This window comes from Thrips palmi, unplaced genomic scaffold (assembly GCF_012932325.1).
Source record: "Thrips palmi isolate BJ-2018 unplaced genomic scaffold, TpBJ-2018v1 HiC_scaffold_16, whole genome shotgun sequence".
Classification (NCBI taxonomy): Eukaryota; Metazoa; Arthropoda; class Insecta; order Thysanoptera; family Thripidae; genus Thrips; species Thrips palmi.
The window spans coordinates 14,370,954-14,388,062 of NW_023144625.1; the positions used below are offsets into that span (position 1 = coordinate 14,370,954).

General features: G+C 63.9%; 1 protein-coding gene across 1 annotated transcript in view; it reads left to right on the top strand.

Moving 5' to 3' along the window:
• Nucleotides 1-2,306: 2,306 nt before the first annotated feature.
• LOC117642240 (protein grainyhead) overlaps nucleotides 2,307-17,109 on the top strand; it is a 109,992-nt gene continuing 95,189 nt past the window's right edge. Inside the window, exons 1-2 of the mRNA XM_034380200.1 lie at nucleotides 2,307-2,558; nucleotides 15,785-16,272. Coding sequence (XP_034236091.1) covers nucleotides 15,821-16,272 — 452 coding nt within the window. The 5' untranslated portion in view covers nucleotides 2,307-2,558; nucleotides 15,785-15,820. The remainder of the gene's footprint in view (nucleotides 2,559-15,784; nucleotides 16,273-17,109) is intronic.

A 17,109-nucleotide genomic window follows, 5' to 3' on the forward strand; every position in this document is an offset into this window, starting at 1 on the left:
CGGGACGCCCGGGGAGGCCGACTTAAAATGCGGAGGGGCAAAAAATACGGGGCAACACATCGCCATGAATTTGACAGGCTGCCAGATAGAAGATAAAGGCCGGGCGTTCGTACGGATCGGCTTGCGCGGCGGCGCGCTAGACCGCTGCGAGCTAGAAGCTTTTATTTATTCGTTATCGCTGTGCTTCGTTGCTGGATTATTTTCGCTGCTGTTTTTTTTTTTTCGTGCGTCCCCTTTCGCATGAGGACGGCGTGCGTGGTGCGTGGTCCCTGAGGACTTTCTTCTGAATTTGGGGCGACCTCGTGTTCCGCACACGTCCTTATCACTGGACATCTCCCGGCTGTCTGCCTGGCTGTCTGCCTGCCTGCCGGGCTGCCCGCCGCCCGCCCGGACAGCGCTTTTGCATCAACACTTTGTATACTTATCGAGCAGCGCGGTCGCGAGGCAAGGAAGAAGAGAAGAAAAAAGAGTTAAGAGAAAGCAAACTTATCTCTATCCGTTTTGCGGTCGTACGAGGACCCTGGCGAACGGCGACGCTAGCGGCGGGGGCTCGCCGAACCACTGTTTTTATTTTTTTACGTTTTCTCTTAATCTGGTGAAAGAGGCATGGCGGGGTTAGCCAGGTGGCTTGCATTGCAACATTTTAACGAGTTAACTCGGCGTCGTGCGGCGACGCGACATGATTGGCCACTGCTTCGCTTCGCCATGCCGTCGCAGCCATGCCGAGGACGTCGACGACGTCGCCGCCCCTTAGCACTCCGTCTCTCTCTTATCGACCACTCTGCTGAATCGATGCGAACGGGCGGACGGACAGACAGACAGGCAGACAGACGGACAGACAGACAGACAGACAGGCAGACAGACAGACAGACAGACAGACAGACAGACAGACAGACAGACAGACAGACGGACACATCGCCGCCACAATAATGGACCTCTGTGTCGGCCTCGAAAACGGGGGCCTCGACCGCAGGACCGCAGCGGCCACTCTCTAAAACGGTGGCAGATTCAGATTCGGATTCAGAGAGCGGCCGGAGTGGAGGCTACTACACGCGGCGACGGCGACGCGGCGCGACGCGGCGACGCACGGGGCTAATGAGTTTCCGTGTTCATTAGAAGGACCAGGCCACTTACAGGCCGGGCTGCCGGCCCACTCCGAAGAACAGTGCCTCTGTCTCTGTCGCACTCCCGCAGGGCCGCGAGAGAGCCAGCCCACTGCGGACGCTGGTGGACCGACGGGGGCGATGCTGGGCCGCTGCTGCAGTGACCGCCACCGCCGCCAACGAGGCCCGCTTAGCTTGTGTGCGTGCGGCACTGCGACGCAGTGCGTGTGTTTTTGTTTCTGTGGGAGGGCTTTTGTTGTCGCTGCCGCGCCACGGCGGAGGTCAAGAAGAGTTGCTTCGCGCTGCGACAGCATTTCCTGCTCCAGGCCGCGGAGGTCAGGGGCGCGGGTTCGAATGCAGGTTTGTTTTCTTTTTCGGGAGCGCGGGAAGCCTTGACGGCTGATGGGTCCTCTTTTCAAACTACCTGCTCGCGGCTTCACACCTACCTGGAGCCCCACCCGCCCTACGGTCGCGTGCCTAGGCAGACCCGTTCCGAGAGTCAGTGTCGTCGCTGTCTCTCTCGCACTCGTGGGGCGCCCCGTATGGGTGCGAGAGAGAGAGAGCGAGTCTCGGGATGACGCTGCAGGGCTGCCGGGCGCCACTTGCCCCTCCCAGGCGTGGAGGCCCTGCAGCAGCCCGCGCGTCCTCGCGGTGCGACTCCGCCGACGGAAATGAGAAAATCAATGAGTGGTTGACTCGTGCCGCGGCGTGGCGGCGTCGGCGGCGTGCCGGGTCGGCCACCCACCGGCCGATAGACCGATTTGGTTCCATTGACTCGCCGCCCAGCTCAGCGCGGCAGCGCGGCACTAGGCGCAAGTTCTTTGGCTTGTTAGTAAACACAATTACTTTGAGGATAGCTGCGCCTCGCCTCGCCTCGCCGCGCCACGCCGCGACACACCGACACACCTGCAGGGGCCTTGCGCCTCGCTGGACCATGGAGTCCGCGGCGAGGCGCGGCGAGAGGCGGCGCGGGGCGGCGCGGGCGGCGCGGGGCGGCGCGGGGCGGCGCGGGGCGGCAGGGCGGCGAGGTGAGGGGCCGAGCCGGCGGGCCATCCTTGCGGTGAGCGGGGAGGCGGCCGAGGTAAGACCGGAGCGGCGCGGCGGCGCGGCCCATGGCGGCGACGCGGCGGAGGGCAGCGGGGGCGCGGGGGAGCGGGGCCCGGCCGGGGCTCGCTGGCGGCCGCGCCAGGTATCTCAGTGCGGGCTGTGCCCTGGCTGTGGTGCCGAGCTGAGGAGTAGAGCTTGTGTGTGGAGTGCTTCGCCTTCCAGTGAACCCAGTGTGTCTGTGTGTGTGTGCGTCCCGTGCGCGCGCGTTCGTGTGTGTGTGACAGTGTCGCGTGTGCCATACAGTGTGTAGTGGAGTAGTGTGATACCATCGTGTGAAGCGTCTTCCTCATCATCTCCTCGTGCGTGCCGCCGTGTGCGACTAGCCCCTGCCGGAGCCAGACCCTGCAGGTTAGTCCAGTTTGCTAGCCGCCCCTCCCCCCACCCCTTCCACCCCCCTCCCCTCCCCCTTAATTAGGCACCACTACACTTGTTGATGCTAATGCGGCGCCGCTTTTGGGCCGCTTGCTTTGGCTTGGTGGCGCGCCGTGGCGCGGCGCCTGCGTGCGCGATGCGTGCGTGTGATAGTGCGTTCGGCGACGGCGTCCTCGGCGACCACGACGGCGACCCGGCCCGGCCCGCCGCTGGCCGCGAGGGCCCCTGCGTCCTTGCGATCCTGCAATACTGAGACCTGGCTGAAGAACTTTTCGAATTTCGCGCCGCGGCGGCCGGCCGGCCGGGTGTGCCCGCCGAGGTGCCCGTCGAGGTCTCGAAGCCGCCGTTGCCAGCAGCCCCAGTCACGGAAACTCCGGCGCCCCTCCATGCACGCCTCCTCCATGCACGCCTCCGCGGCCGGCTGCCTGACGGCGAAGACGGAGTGCAGCGGAGTGCGTGCTAAGTGCAGTAACAGTGAAGGGACGACAGGGCGGGGCAGGGCGCCGCGGCCGGGTGGCCGCCCGGAGACTTGAATGGTGTGTGCACGTGTGTGTGTCTGTGTGCGCGCGCGGAACGCGGCGTGGCGCCAGCGAAGGGCGGCGCGCGGCGGCCGCGTTGGGTATTTGTCTTTCACCGTCCCGACGGTCTCGATACTGAGACTAATGCCAGAATGTCATTGAGCCTGGCTGGAATGGAGCGCGCGCTCGGCGGGCGCAGCGGGCGGGTGAGAGAGAGAGAGAGAGAGAGAGAGAGAGAGAGAGAGAGAGAGAGAGAGAGAAAGAGAGAGAAAGAGAGAAAAAACACCAGCCGTTGCATGAGAAAGTGTTTTTTGTCGATGTGTGTATGTGTACCTGCGCACGTGTAAGTGTGTATGTGTGATTATTGCGCTCTTCTGCATGCGCCCTGGAGGCCTGGAGGCTTGGAGGCCTGCAGGCCCGGAGCCTGGGCACGATCCAGGATCCACGCGCACTGCTGCTGCCAACAATAATCGGGAAAGCCAAAACCCTTTCGCCGCGGCGCGGTGCGGCGCGGTGCAGTGCGGTGCAGCGCCCACAGTGCCAGAGACGCTATCTGCGGGGTGCAGTAAGTGGTGGTAATAAAACCAACAGGAGAGCGAGTGCGGCGGAGGAGGAGGCGAAAAAGCGAAAAAAAAGGAAAAGAGCACACACGCAGTGTGTGGCTCTAATAGAGGATCTTAACCCGCGGCTGCTCTTGTGTGGTCAGAGTGCGGTCAGCGCCGCCAGGCTTTCTGCGGTCGCGACGCTCTGTCTCTCTCGCACCCTCACGCGTCCGAGTGTGACAGAGACTCGCGGATTCGCGCGGCAGCCCAGTCAGCCGCCTTCCGTGTCACTGGGGGTGCGAATGGACTCGTTGTTGTTGTTGAGGTGGTGGTGGTGGTTTCTAGCGCGGGAAATGGGGGACAAGGGTGGGCGGGGTGCCGGGGAAGGACCGCCGGGGTCGCGACCGCCAGCCGCCGCTAGGAGGCGGTAGGCTAGGCGTGCCACGCCACGCAGTGCCACGCGGATCTGTTTGTCCACAACTCCCCGCCGCCGGCGAGTGTGTGTGTGTTTGTGTGTATGTGTGAATGCGTGTGTGTGCGCCGGTGTGTTTGAACGGCTAGGACGAGTGCATGTTTTGTTTGCTCGGTTGGTACCCGCGGCCCCGCGCGCACGTTCCCTCGCTGGAGGATGTTTGACGGCCGCACGGCCGCATAGGTGTGCGCTCGGAGGCATTGCCCCCACACGCGGAGATTAGCGGCTCGCCCTGCCACGACATCGGCGTCCAGGACGAGCACCGCGTCGACCGTCTCTGCCGCGGTGGCTGCAACTCGGTCGGCCAGACGGCCGCTGCCTTCCAGTGCGCTGGTTTTGCAAGCCGCGGCCTAACGACGCCGGCCGCGCACCTGTCGCACGGCGACGACGGCGGCGTCGGCAAAAATGCGCGCCGCAGTCTCGTTTTTTATAGTTGGGTTAAGGTGGCGGCTAGATTAATGTAGTGCGCGCTTTTGCGCCGCGTTTACGGGGCGACGAACGGCGCGCTCGATTGATGAATATTTAATGCAATGAGCGGCCGGCCGACCTCACGGCCTCACGGCGGCAGTGTGGCCAACTCGCTGAAATAATAAAAACGGGAGGGCCGGCGTGCTGAGAGGCCCCCGAACAGCGGCGTACGTCTCCCTCGCACTCCAAGGGAGTGCTCCGGGAGTGCGAGAGAGACAGCGGAATGAGCGTGCATGCCGGCCGGCCAGATTGACAAAGTGCACCTGTGCACCGGGCCGACTTGTTAATATCGAGCCGTGATTAATCTCTGCCATTCTCATCCCGCGACCGGCCCGGTGGCGGAGTGGCGCGGAGTGGCGGGGCTCGAGTCCGACAGTCCGACCGCCAGTCCGACCGCCACCTGAAAATCATTAAATTCTCTCGATCGAATTACTCTGCCCAAAGCTCTCGGTGCACGGCGGGCAGGGCGAGGGGCCTCCGTCCGATCGGGGCGTTTAGATAAGGGCACTGCGAGTGCTGCTGCAGGCTCGTTCCGAACAGTGCTCTCGTCGCTCCGTCTCTCTCGCACCCCCGCGGGAAGCTCCATTAGTGCGAGAGAGACAGGACCCCCCTTCGGAACCGACCCGACGCTCGTTTGCGCGATCATCAGGCGCGGGATGGCCGATGGACCCGAGCGCGGCGCAGCCCGGCGGCCCGATCACTCAAAGTGGCGGAGTGGCCGTCGACGCCGTCCTGGGCCGTCCTGGGCCGTCCTGGGCCCGGGCACGGAGACACGTCGCCGTAACAAGACCACAAGACCCTGCGGGCTGCAGTGAGCCGAGCGAGGGAAAAGTTTGTTCAAAGTCGATGTCCGCTTCCGAGTCCGTCAGACTGTCGGTCTCAACAAAATTGACAGCGATCCCCCCGAGACAAGGGGAAAGAGTACGAAAACCGCATCGAGTTGTTGTTGTTGTTGTTGTTGTTGTTGTTGTTGTGGTTGTGAACTGGGTTAAGTATGACAAGCACACGTGACGTCGCGGTCCCTTCGCAGTGGCCCTGCGTGTTGCAGCCCCGGGCCTGCCGGGCCTGCCGGGCCTGCCGAGGCAAGGCATTTGGGTGGACGCGCGGACGCATCAGAACGGGTTCAATGTTACCGTTAGCAAGGGCCAAAGTCGCCGTGCGGGGCGGGGCGGGGCGGGGCGGGGCGGGGCAGCCAGGCCTGCAGGCCGGCCAACCTGACACGGACATGGCGAACTGGACGGCGCGACGCGCGGTGCGGCCGTCGGTCCGTCGGGCCGTCCGTCGGATCGAATTTCGAAAGCTCCACCGGACCCTCGTTCCCCCGGAATCTGGCCGGGTCCCTGCCAGGTCCATGCCAGGCCCGCCAGTGGCCGGGGGGCGCCGAAATGCAGGAGCCTGCCAGCGTCTGTCTCGCAAGCGGGTCGGGAGGGGACGTCGGGACAGGCGTCCACACACCGAGCGACGGTGACCTGCTTTTGTCAGTTGCATTTCCGAGTTCGGTTTGCCAACGGTGGTCTTTAAAAACATGTAATGGTTAATTTTTGTTCATTTTTTTAGTCTTTGACGCTCGGCTCGCGTCTATTATAGCACTTTTAGGCGGGGTCCTTGGCGTCCAGGCCTCGCTGACGTCGTCGGAGATTGCGGCAACCTTGCGTCCGTCCTTGCAGTCTGTTTGATTTCCTTTCCGGCTGCTGATGGGCACCGCGCCCCACCCCGCCCCGCCACGCCCCGCCCCGCCCCGCGCCGCGCACCTGAGCCTCCAGGATTATGTAAAAACGACGTCATCTCGGCGGGGCGGGCCGGCCGCGCTGGGGCTGCACTGCACTTGCGCCCCAGCCGGCGCATGTACGTATGCTGGTCGTAAAACCTGCGACATTGTGGCGGCTCGGGCGGGGCTCCAGCTGGCCGGGGATAAAAGGGCCCCCGGAGGGGACCGAGGGGGGGGGGGGGCACGGCGACAGGGCAGGCCCCCAGGGGCCCCAGGCTCCAGGCCGCAGCCACCCATAAAACGAGAGATCCCCATCGCAGGGCCCGCGGAGGGGAGTCCAATCCTCCGAGGTCCGAACGGTCCGAACTCCGAACGCGGACCCGGGGCCGGCGGGGCCCCAGTGGGGTCGGGGCGCGGAGGGGCAGGCGACAGGGCTCCTGTTGCTCCCACAGCATCGGGTCAGTTTGATTCCAAACAGCGCTTTCCGTCCTTCTCGCGCTCATCGGGCGCCCCGTGGGGGTGCGAGTGAGAGAGAGCCAAGTGTTCGGAACGGAGCGGCGCTGCAGGGCCTGGGCCTCTGGCCTGGGCTGGGCCGCTGGGCCCCGTGCGCGGCTGCGCGGGGAAAGTGGGCCCCGCCCTCCACGCGCCCTTCAAACGCCCTTCACACTCGGCAGGGGCCGCACCGGCCGGCATCGCATCGGTCCACCATCGGTCGGCCTCGAAGGCAGCCCGAAGGCAAGCCGAAGACACCCGAAGTGGCCGCGCCACAAACTTTGGCGTGCAAGCGCGCCGGGCATGGCGAGCTTGGCTGCGCGCTGCGCGCTGCGTCCGTGACGTGGCGGAGGCCGAGCAGGCCGAGCTGGCCGAGTGGGTGGCTGTGCAGGCTGTGCAGGCTGCTGAGTGGCTCCTGGCAGCGCGCCCCTCCCGGATACACTGCATCGGCCCAGCCTGCCAGACACTGCCAGCCTGCCCACGGTCCGTGTTCACTCTTGTTTTTGGCGGCCCTGCTGCCGCCTAACTCCAAACAGGGCTGCGTCTCTCGCACGAATCTCGGGATCGAACTGGCGAGAAGGTTCAGCCCTCCTCATCATTATGGGACAAAGGCGAGGAATCCACTGGTTGGAGTCCTGTTTAGCGACTCTGGGGCTCAAAACGCGTACAGAGTTTTGGCCGACTCCACCGGTCTTCTGGCCCACTGTACGCCTGCTTGCTGCTTGCCTGCGGTTGTATCAGATGACCCGGCCGCGCCAGCGGCTGGAGTGCCTGGATCGCCGCGTTGGATCCATTTTGGCTTGCAGACAGAGAGTGAGTGAGTCCTTCTCCTCCTCCTCGTCCTGGACGCCTGCCTGATTGCGCCGGCACTGCCGGCACTCTTCGGCGCCGCGTACTCATTACTATTGGCACTCGCGCGCTTGGCACTCGTTTGGTACTCGAGTGTGCCGGGCCCTGGGCCGGGCCGGCGGGCCTGGCCGGGCACGCCCCGGGCTGATTTTTACGTCGATGACAATAGTAGTGCCTATGAGTTATGTTTCTTTTGATGGCGGCGCGGGCCGGGCCGGGGCTGCCGGGGCCCCTACCACGAGGCCGTCATCAGGCCTGCCCTACCCACAGCCTTACGTAACCCGTTCCTTGACCTCTGATCCACTGAACCAGAACTAAGGCGCCCGCCCCGCCCCGCCCGCCAGGACGAGGTGCGCGCCGGGGGTCCCGTCCCACACCGTGCGGCACAAGTGCCGGCCGGGTCACAGCAAACACGTCGACGGATTGCGAGCAGTGCTTGCGGCGCTCTGTCTCTCTCACTGATGACCAGCCCGCAAATGCGCGAGAGAGACAGCACTGGACGCGAGGCGCGTAAAGCCACGCCTGAAGACAGGTTGTTCTGCCGAGTCCGCCGTAATAGAGTCACGGAGGCCGCAGCCGCCGGAGCGAGATAAGCGGCCCGATCAGCGAGCAACGAGCGGCGAAGCGAGCGACGGCGCCGTCCCGGGTTCGAGACCCGCTGCCGCCACCAGTTTCTTCCGTTTTTTTTTCGGCCCCGCTGTACCCGTGTCCGACTGGGCGGTGTCGTCGCGTCGCTCCCGGAAGGCAGACGGGACAAGGCGACCACGACACCCTCTATGGGCCACGGAGCCGGTCCGAGGCCCGGTCCGGTCCGGCCGGCCCAGTTCACCTGTATCCCGGACCGGACCGAGACGAGTCGCGGGCCGCGGGGGTGGCGCACGGACCGGCTGGAGGACGACTCGTTGTGGCAAAGGAAGGCCAAAGGAAGATACACAGACCACGCAGAGGGAGTACGACCCCCCGCTTGGGGTTGGACGCAGTGGCTGCCTGAAGTCGGCCCAAACCACCATTTCTACCCATTTTCTCCCCTCCTCCCCTCGGAGACTTGCACGCGCGGCGCGGACCGGAGCGCCGGGGCGGTAGGCAACCCGCGGGCAGGCGTGCGTTGCGGGCCGACGGCAGGGACCTCACGTTACCATTACCATTAAGGGCTAGACCACACAGGCTTCAGGATGCTCGTCGATGGCGGCGGTGGCTAGGCGGTGAACAGCACGGCCAGGGCGAACCGGCCGGCTGCGTGAGCACGTTGGGGAAGTCCTGGCGGCGGTGCGCCGCGGTGAGTCAGAGTCCGACTGCGTGGGATGTCGTTCGGTCAGTTGCTGTTCCCCGTCGGCCTGGCCGGGCCGGCCTGCCTCGCCGGGCAGCCCGTAGTCGCGTGACGCGCCGACCTCTTGCTTGTGACCTGCACCAACACTTGTCCAGGACTTGTCCGGGACTTGTCCAGCACTGGAACTGGACGAACGGAACAGGTCTGACGTGTGTCCGGGCACCGTCCGGGCCGTGGCTGCCGCGTGCGGCGGGTCAGGTCGCGGGGGTTGCGGCCCGACAGGTTAAACGTGTCTCCGTTTTCATATTCGCAATGTGAGTGAGCAAGGCGTCGGGGCCGCGCCTCGCCGCCAAGGTCGTGGGAGCGGAACACCGGTGCATTCTCCGACAGGTGTTCTACCTTTTCTTTTACCGTTCTTCTTCTGCGAGAGTTATGCGGTTTTTTCTTGCTTCTTCGCGGGGGAGTAACCAAGGCGCGACGAGTGGCCATTATCATCGTTCTGCCAGTGATACAAGTGTTTTGTGACTCCTCTGCCGGTTCCGAGCCACGTGGTCATCGTCGTCGGGGACGTCCCTGTTGGACGCGGCCGCCCGAGGCGCACGTGGCGTGGGCGGGGAGCGCGCCAGGCCGCCGCCAAGGTGGCCGCCAAGGTGGCCGCGCGTGTCGAAAGCGCGTTGCGTTGGGCGTTCAGGAAGCGGTTTCGTGCCGTAAGTGCTCCCCTCTGTTCGCGATGAGGCAGTGCGGTCGGACGAACCGGCCCGGCACCGCCCCGCCCCGCCCCGCCCCGGTCGGCCACTGACTCGCGCACGGGCCGGCCGGTAGGCAGGACCAGCCAGACCGGTAAACTACACTTTTCAATTTTCAATTGAATGTGTCTGGGAGTCCCTCCCTTCCCCCCTCCCTCCTCCCAGACTAGTCTGGTCGTGGGCGGTTGACCGCGCGGCCGGCCGGCCTTGAGGTCGGCGCCGTGACGCGCCTTGGCACCCTGCAAGACCACGTGTTTGTTTGTGTGCTCCAGAACCAGTACGGGTCTTCTCCGGCCTGGAGGCCTGCCTGGAGGCCTGCAGGCCTGGAGGGGGCAGGGCAGGCCACTATCGCTCGCTGGCCGGGTAGTCAGCTGTGCGCTGCCGGCCGGGCCGGGCCGGGTGGCGCGGTGGCACCCACTGCCTGCGCCTGCCTGCCTGTGTGTCGAGTTCCCTTGGTTCCCGTACCCGTTTGTGCTCGTGACGAATGCAAACAGCTGCTGGTTTTTCGCGACGCGTCGCCGGCCGTCGCTCACTGCGACTCCACGTGCTCTGGCGGGGCTCGTCGGCCGCGAAGCTCGAAGGGAAAGAGGTCAAACTTGCGACAGATTTTTGAGCTAACTATTCAGCTTTTATGCGAAGAATTAGTTCGCAAAGAATGATGCTTACCTTGTGTTTGCTTTTCCGACGGGTTTTCCGAAGGGCCCTGGGCGCGCCTTGTTGTGGTTTCGAGACAGTCGCTCGCTGCTTCTTCTGAATCGGAGAATCGGCGGAGGAAAAAAGAAAAAAACGTGCGGTCATCGTCATCGTCGCCGAGGAGCGGGGAGGCTGCTGGGTTGGGCCGCGCCGCCGTGCCTGGCAGCGCACGCATGCCACCGCGCCGCGCCTCGCCGGAATGGAGCCGGCTGCTCGGCTGCTCCGCGGCTACAGTCGGCGCGGCGTAACTGCCGCCCGGGCGGCGCAAGTTACGCGGCTTCGTCGCATGCTGCACTGCGGCGGCGCGGCGATGACCAGCGCGGTTAGATCACGGCGGCGCCGGCGACGTTGCGCTGGCGGCGTCCTCGGCGTCCGCGGGCTGCAGGTCGCGTATCGCAGGGAGGCCGGCGCCTCGCTCGGTCCTCGGAGCTCATTAGAAAGAGAGAGTTTAGAACACGCGCGTCGCGGCGCGTTCGGCAGGCAGTTCGGGTCATGCCGGTCGACGCGAAAGGTCGCCTCGCGGCTCGGCGGCTCGGCGGCGACGTCTCGGCGTTTCCGCGCGATGATGCGACCGCCGCGATATGAGCGCCTCCCCCACCTCGGCCTCCGCGGCCAGGGGCCGCCTGGGCCGCCGCGGCGCCAATATCGTAAAGTCGGGAAATTTATGGGGAAAGCGGCCGGGCACGGCGACGCTGCCGTGCGTGGGTAATGAAAATCAGCCGGGAAAAAGAGGGGGGGGGGCACGGAGATGATGATAATGAAAGAGGCGTCTCGCCCGAGTGTCGGATTCCTTTTTCGAACGGCCTTTGGCGTTTGGTCGCCGCGGCGGTGGTTCTCCGCCTCGCCGCGCAGTCCCACGGTCCGCGGGCCGCGGCCGGCCGGGGCACGGCCAAGGTACCAACCGCCGTGCGCGCGCGCACACACACGAGCTTTTTAGCAGATGATACCTTCACACTTGAAACATACTTAAAACTACTATACACATGAAGGTGTCAGCGTGCTTTTACTCTCGAGTTCAGAGCGCGTATCCTAAACAATATAATAGGGACTGGCTGCCGGGGCGGGCTTGTGCGTGTGGCTGGCTGGCAATGAAGCGCAGCCTGCGCGGAATTCGACGCTCGGGTCTGTATATTTTGTTTCATACACAATTTTAATTACTATCATTGGAATGAGCCCGCATACTACTACGTATAAGGAAACCAAACGAGTATTAACCGAGAAATTTGAAAGGGAAAAGAAAAAAATTTGAACTCTACACCCCCTCCCCAGTCTTAATGGGGAGGCCTCCTGCTTTACTTCGGTGTTCGGGATGGGAACCGGTGCTATCAGGTACCTGGGGTTAATCCCGTCGGCGACTCTAAGCGTTCGCCGGGGGACCCAGTAGGACCCCAAAGCTCAGGCAGCTGGGTGAGAGCACCCAGTACGAAGCTCTTTGAGGGGCGGGACGTAGAGTGAGACGACAGAGAGACAGAGAGAGACTCAGACAGAGAAGAGGTTTGGTGGGAGCTTCTTGTTTTCGTAGGGTTGGTTGTGTACCCCATGGTACCCCCACTGTCCGGCGCTCCCGTACCGAACATACAGCGTTTTAGGCCAGCTTCAAAGGACTTATCATCGCCTCCCCGACGAATCGAGGAGGCACCACCCGCAACCACACACCGGATGGTCTGGATTGATGGATCAAATACGCCATCGCTCCAGTGCCGAGGCCAACCCGCCGAAGCGGATTGCTTTTTAGACACCCACAGCGGAGTGGCCAGGTGAATGTGACTCTGACCACTACGCTATCACGCTTGTACGTCTGGCAGCGTGTTGGACGACGGGTTTGAGTTGCACAGCGAGAAAGGCGGTCGAAAAATGTAATGAAATGATGGGATTCGATCCCCGGACCCCGCCAATCGGGATCACACGACTGTACGCTCTCGGCCACCACGGCCCATGATGAGGGGATCGGCGTGAGGTGGGTTCTTGACGCAACAGGACTCGACCGACCCGGTCAAAATTTCGCAAGAAGTTGGGGGAGTCGAACCGCCGACCTTGGTACTGGGAACCGACGCCTGTACTCCCTGGACCACCACGTCCCATGCTCGGGGTGGGCTCAAGTTCACGGGTTTGAACCGCACTGGGTGAGGCAGTAAAATTAAATGGAAATATTTGTTAGGAGTCGAACCTCCGGCATGTGGGCCTGTTGCACACGGCTCCGCTGTGATTGCCTCGAACCACCACCCTTAGGATAGCAGGTCGAAAAAACTTTTGTGACGCTGGTATTCGAACGCCGGCCTGCGGTAACTCGATCCCACGTCTCTAACCTCTCGGCTATCGCAGCAGTTGTGAAACGCGATGGATCATCTGCTTTCATTGACGTTCGTTGAATGAGATTTTATTTTCTTAAGCCTTTACCGGCGGTGGTGGCGGGAATCGAACCCGAGATGCTGTGCCAGGTGTGTGTGTGTGTGTGGCGCCACGGGTTCAAATCCCGCTGGGCGGCGGTGCCAGGGCGGTGCCGGGTGCGCGCGCAAGGTCCTAGAAGGCGATGGGCTAATATTTGAGCAGTGGCCCAGATCGGCCGCAGCGCCACGAGCGCCGCGCCGCCGAGACGGGCCGAGACCGCACGGCATGACGCGCGTTGACCGCACGGGCGATAATGCAAAGTCACTCATGCATTCGGCCGGGGCGGGGCGGGGCGGGGCGGGGCGTGCGGAGCTAGCAGGCCGGCTAATAGAAGTTCGCCTCAACGAGATCTGTTAAGGTGCGCTTAGATGCACGGTGCACGGGGCAAGGCGGGGCCAGGCGCGGGGCCGGGGCCTGCTAGGCACTTCATAACCATCGCCCCCCCCCTCCCCCTCCCCTCCCCCTCCCTTCCGCGAGCCGTTCACCTGACTTCCTACGACTCATGCGCAGATAGAAAAGACGCGACGGGTATTATTATTATTATCATTCTTATTATTCTCTCTCACGCGGCCCGGGCCGGGCCGGGCAGGGCCCGTGTCTCACGACGCTGAAAGGCTCAGAGACTGAAAGGTCAATGGGAAAGTAGGGTAGCACTCAGCATGTCTGCACAGCGGCACCGCCAAGGCGCAGCCAAGGCGGCACGGCGCGTGCGGCAGTGCATCGGAAAGCCCAATTCCGCGCGCGGCCACGCCCGCCGTCCCGCAGGCCAGCCAACAACAACAACAACAACAACAGTCGCAATCGCGAGTACATTGTGTGATGAATCAATCGTTTTTGTCTTTCGGCTGCGTTTGAATCGAGCCGGTGCTTTGGAACGGAGGGGACGCGCCGTCGGGTGGGATGACGCGGTTCAGGCGACTGTCAGGCCGCCAACCTAAACCTTGAACGTGTGCGAGTGTGTGCGTGGAGTGTGTTGCTCTCGCCTTGTCCTTGCGTGCCGTGCTGGCCGTGTTGGCGTGGTGCGATGCGACTGACACTTCTCTGATGATAATCTCCGCCAGATTACACCGCCGGCCCGTCCCACGCCCAGGGCCGCCTCCGAAACGCCCAAACGGCACCGCGGCTCGTCGTCGCGGACCTGGCCGGCCCGGGCCAGGCGTTGCACAGTGGGCCAGAAGACCAGACACTGCAGCGGGACTCCGCCACGCCCCTCTCCACCGCGTGCTTTCTCCTTCACCCCCAAGCAGTGCATGGCGCTGAGGGGCGCGACACCGCCGCCCCGCCCGTCGCCCTGAGCCTCGCGGCTACCCTCGCCGTCCGTCGTGCCGCGCCTCGCCGTGCGCCGCGCATACCGGAGCCATGACGAGCGACTTCGACGTGCAGGCCATGCAGGCCCCGGGGTCGCTCCGTAAATCTCGTGACAGGCGCAGCCTGTGAACCTCTGAACAGTTCCGCGACGTTCGGTTCGGTCCCTGTCGCCCCCAGCGCGCACGCCCCGCGAGTGCGAGAGAGGCGGTGACGCCAACACAGTTCGAAATAAGCTCTGAAAGGAGCGGTGACTGTTTTTCGCTGAAATGGTTCGCGCACGGCCCCCAACCATGCCGCTACAATGTAACCGGCCCCCGCGCTTGTCGGGACAGGACCGCCCGACAAAATGTTTGCCATCCGATACCCGCCGCGATCGCCGCGGCTTTGCTTTTCCCAAGAAGCTCGATCGCGCACAATTAAATTTCCATTCGAGCCGCTCGCCTGAAATTGAATTCCTCTCCCGGATCGGAGCGTGGCGGCGGCGGCGCGGTCGCGACGGCCAGGTCGTATTTTGCCGCCACTGTATGTTGATTGAGCGCATTGATGTAGGTGCCTGGCGGCCTGGCGGCCCGGCGGCCTGGCCAGCAAGCTGATTCCGAACAGGAGTGCTTCGTCGCCCTGTCTCTCTCGTGTTCCAGCGGGACGCCCTAGGAGTGCGAGAGAGACAGAGCGACGAAAGCACTGTTCGGAGTCTGCGGCCTGGCCTGGCCTGGCGCACCGGGACAACGCTTCCTCCATAATCCTTGATTACAACTTGGCTGCTGATTAAATAACGCGACGGGGCTAGGCTTCGCCGCTTCGCCGCTTCGCCGCTTCGCTCCCCGTCGATCGTCAAGTGTTGCAGTGCAGCAGCATGGCGGGGCTCTGCCAATGTCGCGTCGTGTATACGAGCATGCTCGCCGACCTAATCCTTTTCCATGATTATTTCGATTTGAGCAAATGTGGAGCGACCTCGCTATGCACCGCGTTGCACTGCGTTGCAACGCGCAGCGTCGCCAAAACGAAAAATGCGTGCCAGCGCCTGAAACTAAACGAAGGCACTCTGCACTCCGCGTCGCCGCACGCATTGCACTGATGGCGAGGCTCCAAAGAGTGGCAGTGAGTGACTCAGCGGGGACGCGAGAGGATCAGGCCTCGTCCGGCCGGGGTCGCTTTGTCTCTCCCGCACCTGCAGGGAACGCCTTGAAGTGCGAGAGAGAGAGAGACAGAGCGACGAAACCGACTGGCAGGGTATCATAGATCGGTCGGCGAAAACAACAAGTTGTTATTAAGTCGAAAAGTGAAAAGCTGGAAAAGGCGGAACGCGGCCCGGCTTTTAATTTTTCCCTTTAATCCGTGCCATAAATTGACTCGGCAACATCCGAGGAAACGTTTCCGCCGGGCTGGCTGGCCTGGCTGGGCCTGGCTGGGCCCCCACTGGAAGACGGGCTCACGATCCCCCAATTACCCCGGCCGAGCCGCGCCGAGCCGGGGATTTGGATTTCGGACTTTCGGACGCGGGGCCCTGCCCGCATGTGTGGCCAGCCAGCCCGCACGGGGCAAGCCAGCAGACCTCCGCCAGATACGAATCATCGGAGCCAATTAGAAAAAAATTAATCAGCGAAACAGAACCCCAACCCCGGAGCCTGGCGTGAAAATGGTTTTGGGGACCGCTAGAGCTGCGCCTGGTGCCCGGTGCACCTGCAGCCTGCGGGTGAAAGTTGCCTGTTGCCTGATACATTTGAAGCATGTCGTTTTGGTTTGCCTCGCAGGATGTCGGCGTGAGGCCGTCGGGCGCTGCTGCCGCAATGACGCGCCGAGCCGTGATGGACGACCGGCCCTCCTCCCGGGGCACCCCGGGCACGCCCCCCTCATCGGTGCCGTCGGCGGCGTCCCCGCCCGGCGCCGCGCCCTCGCCCGGCCGCCAGGCCACGCCCGCACCGCCGCCCGCGCCCACGCCGCCGCTCATGCTCGCCACCATGACCCCCGTGAACGTGGACGGCTACCTGTACGAGCACCACCACGCCGTCACCTCGGAGCACCACGTGCACCACCACCCCCACCAGCCGCCCGTCATCTACAGCACGGCCGGCCTCGGCGACGGCCTCCCCCTCCCCGTGCCCGTCGGCGCCGTGGGGGTGTCCGACGACGGCCTCATGGACGGCACCGTGTCCGTCGTGTACCAGCAGCAGGTGCCCAGCAACACCGTCGTCATCATGTCGGAGCTCGTCGACGACATGTCCCCCGTGCTGCAGCTCAGGTGAGTGCGCCTTGTTTTTGCCTGTGTTTGGCCGACTCGTCCGAAGCCCTTATACGGCCCCGCAGCCCTGCAGGCCCTTCGGCAAGCCCTTCCGCCCGGCGGAGGGCTCCTGCAACAAGCTGTAAAGCGTTAACGACGCGCCGCTCATATTTCGCTACCGACGCGCCGACTTGCTCCTTGCACTTCATTCATGTCGATGTAGGCTTTTATGATTATTTTTTTAATGAGCCCTCGCGGGGGACCCCGACGGCACGGCACCCTGGCTTGGCGTGCTGGCGGGGCCCGGCACTTTTCACACGCCGGGGTCGCGGGATGACCTGTCGCTTCCCTTACAATGCGGCGTCCGCGCGTCCGCGGCGTGACGCGGCGGATCCTTTGCGCGAGCCCGGAGCCCCTCCGCGCCGCGCCACGCCCCCAAGGCCCTCATGACCGTCCTGACGAGCCAAGTCTCCATTTGTTTCAAGCGCGCCGCACTGTACCGCCTATCGTAGTACACTCCCCGGGCGTCGTGCAGATGCACAGTGTGGCGCCGGAGATGCGCGGCGCGCAGTCGCGCAGTCGCACGGCGAACACGTGTCGTGACGTCAGCGCCGCTTGTTTACTTGAAACGGAAGGAGATGGCAGCCAAGCGGCGAAGCGGCGACCTTGACGGATTAAAACAGTTTGCGCGCCTTTTATCACGATCCGTCCGAGCGTCTCGAGGAGACTCCGCGAGGGGCTCTGCGCTCCGCGTCGCTCTGCGTGCATCATTAACCACCGCGCTGGCGGCGGCAGACCCATTCCGAGAGTCGCTTTCGTCGCCCTGTCTCTCTCGCACTCATGGGGCGTCCCGTGTCG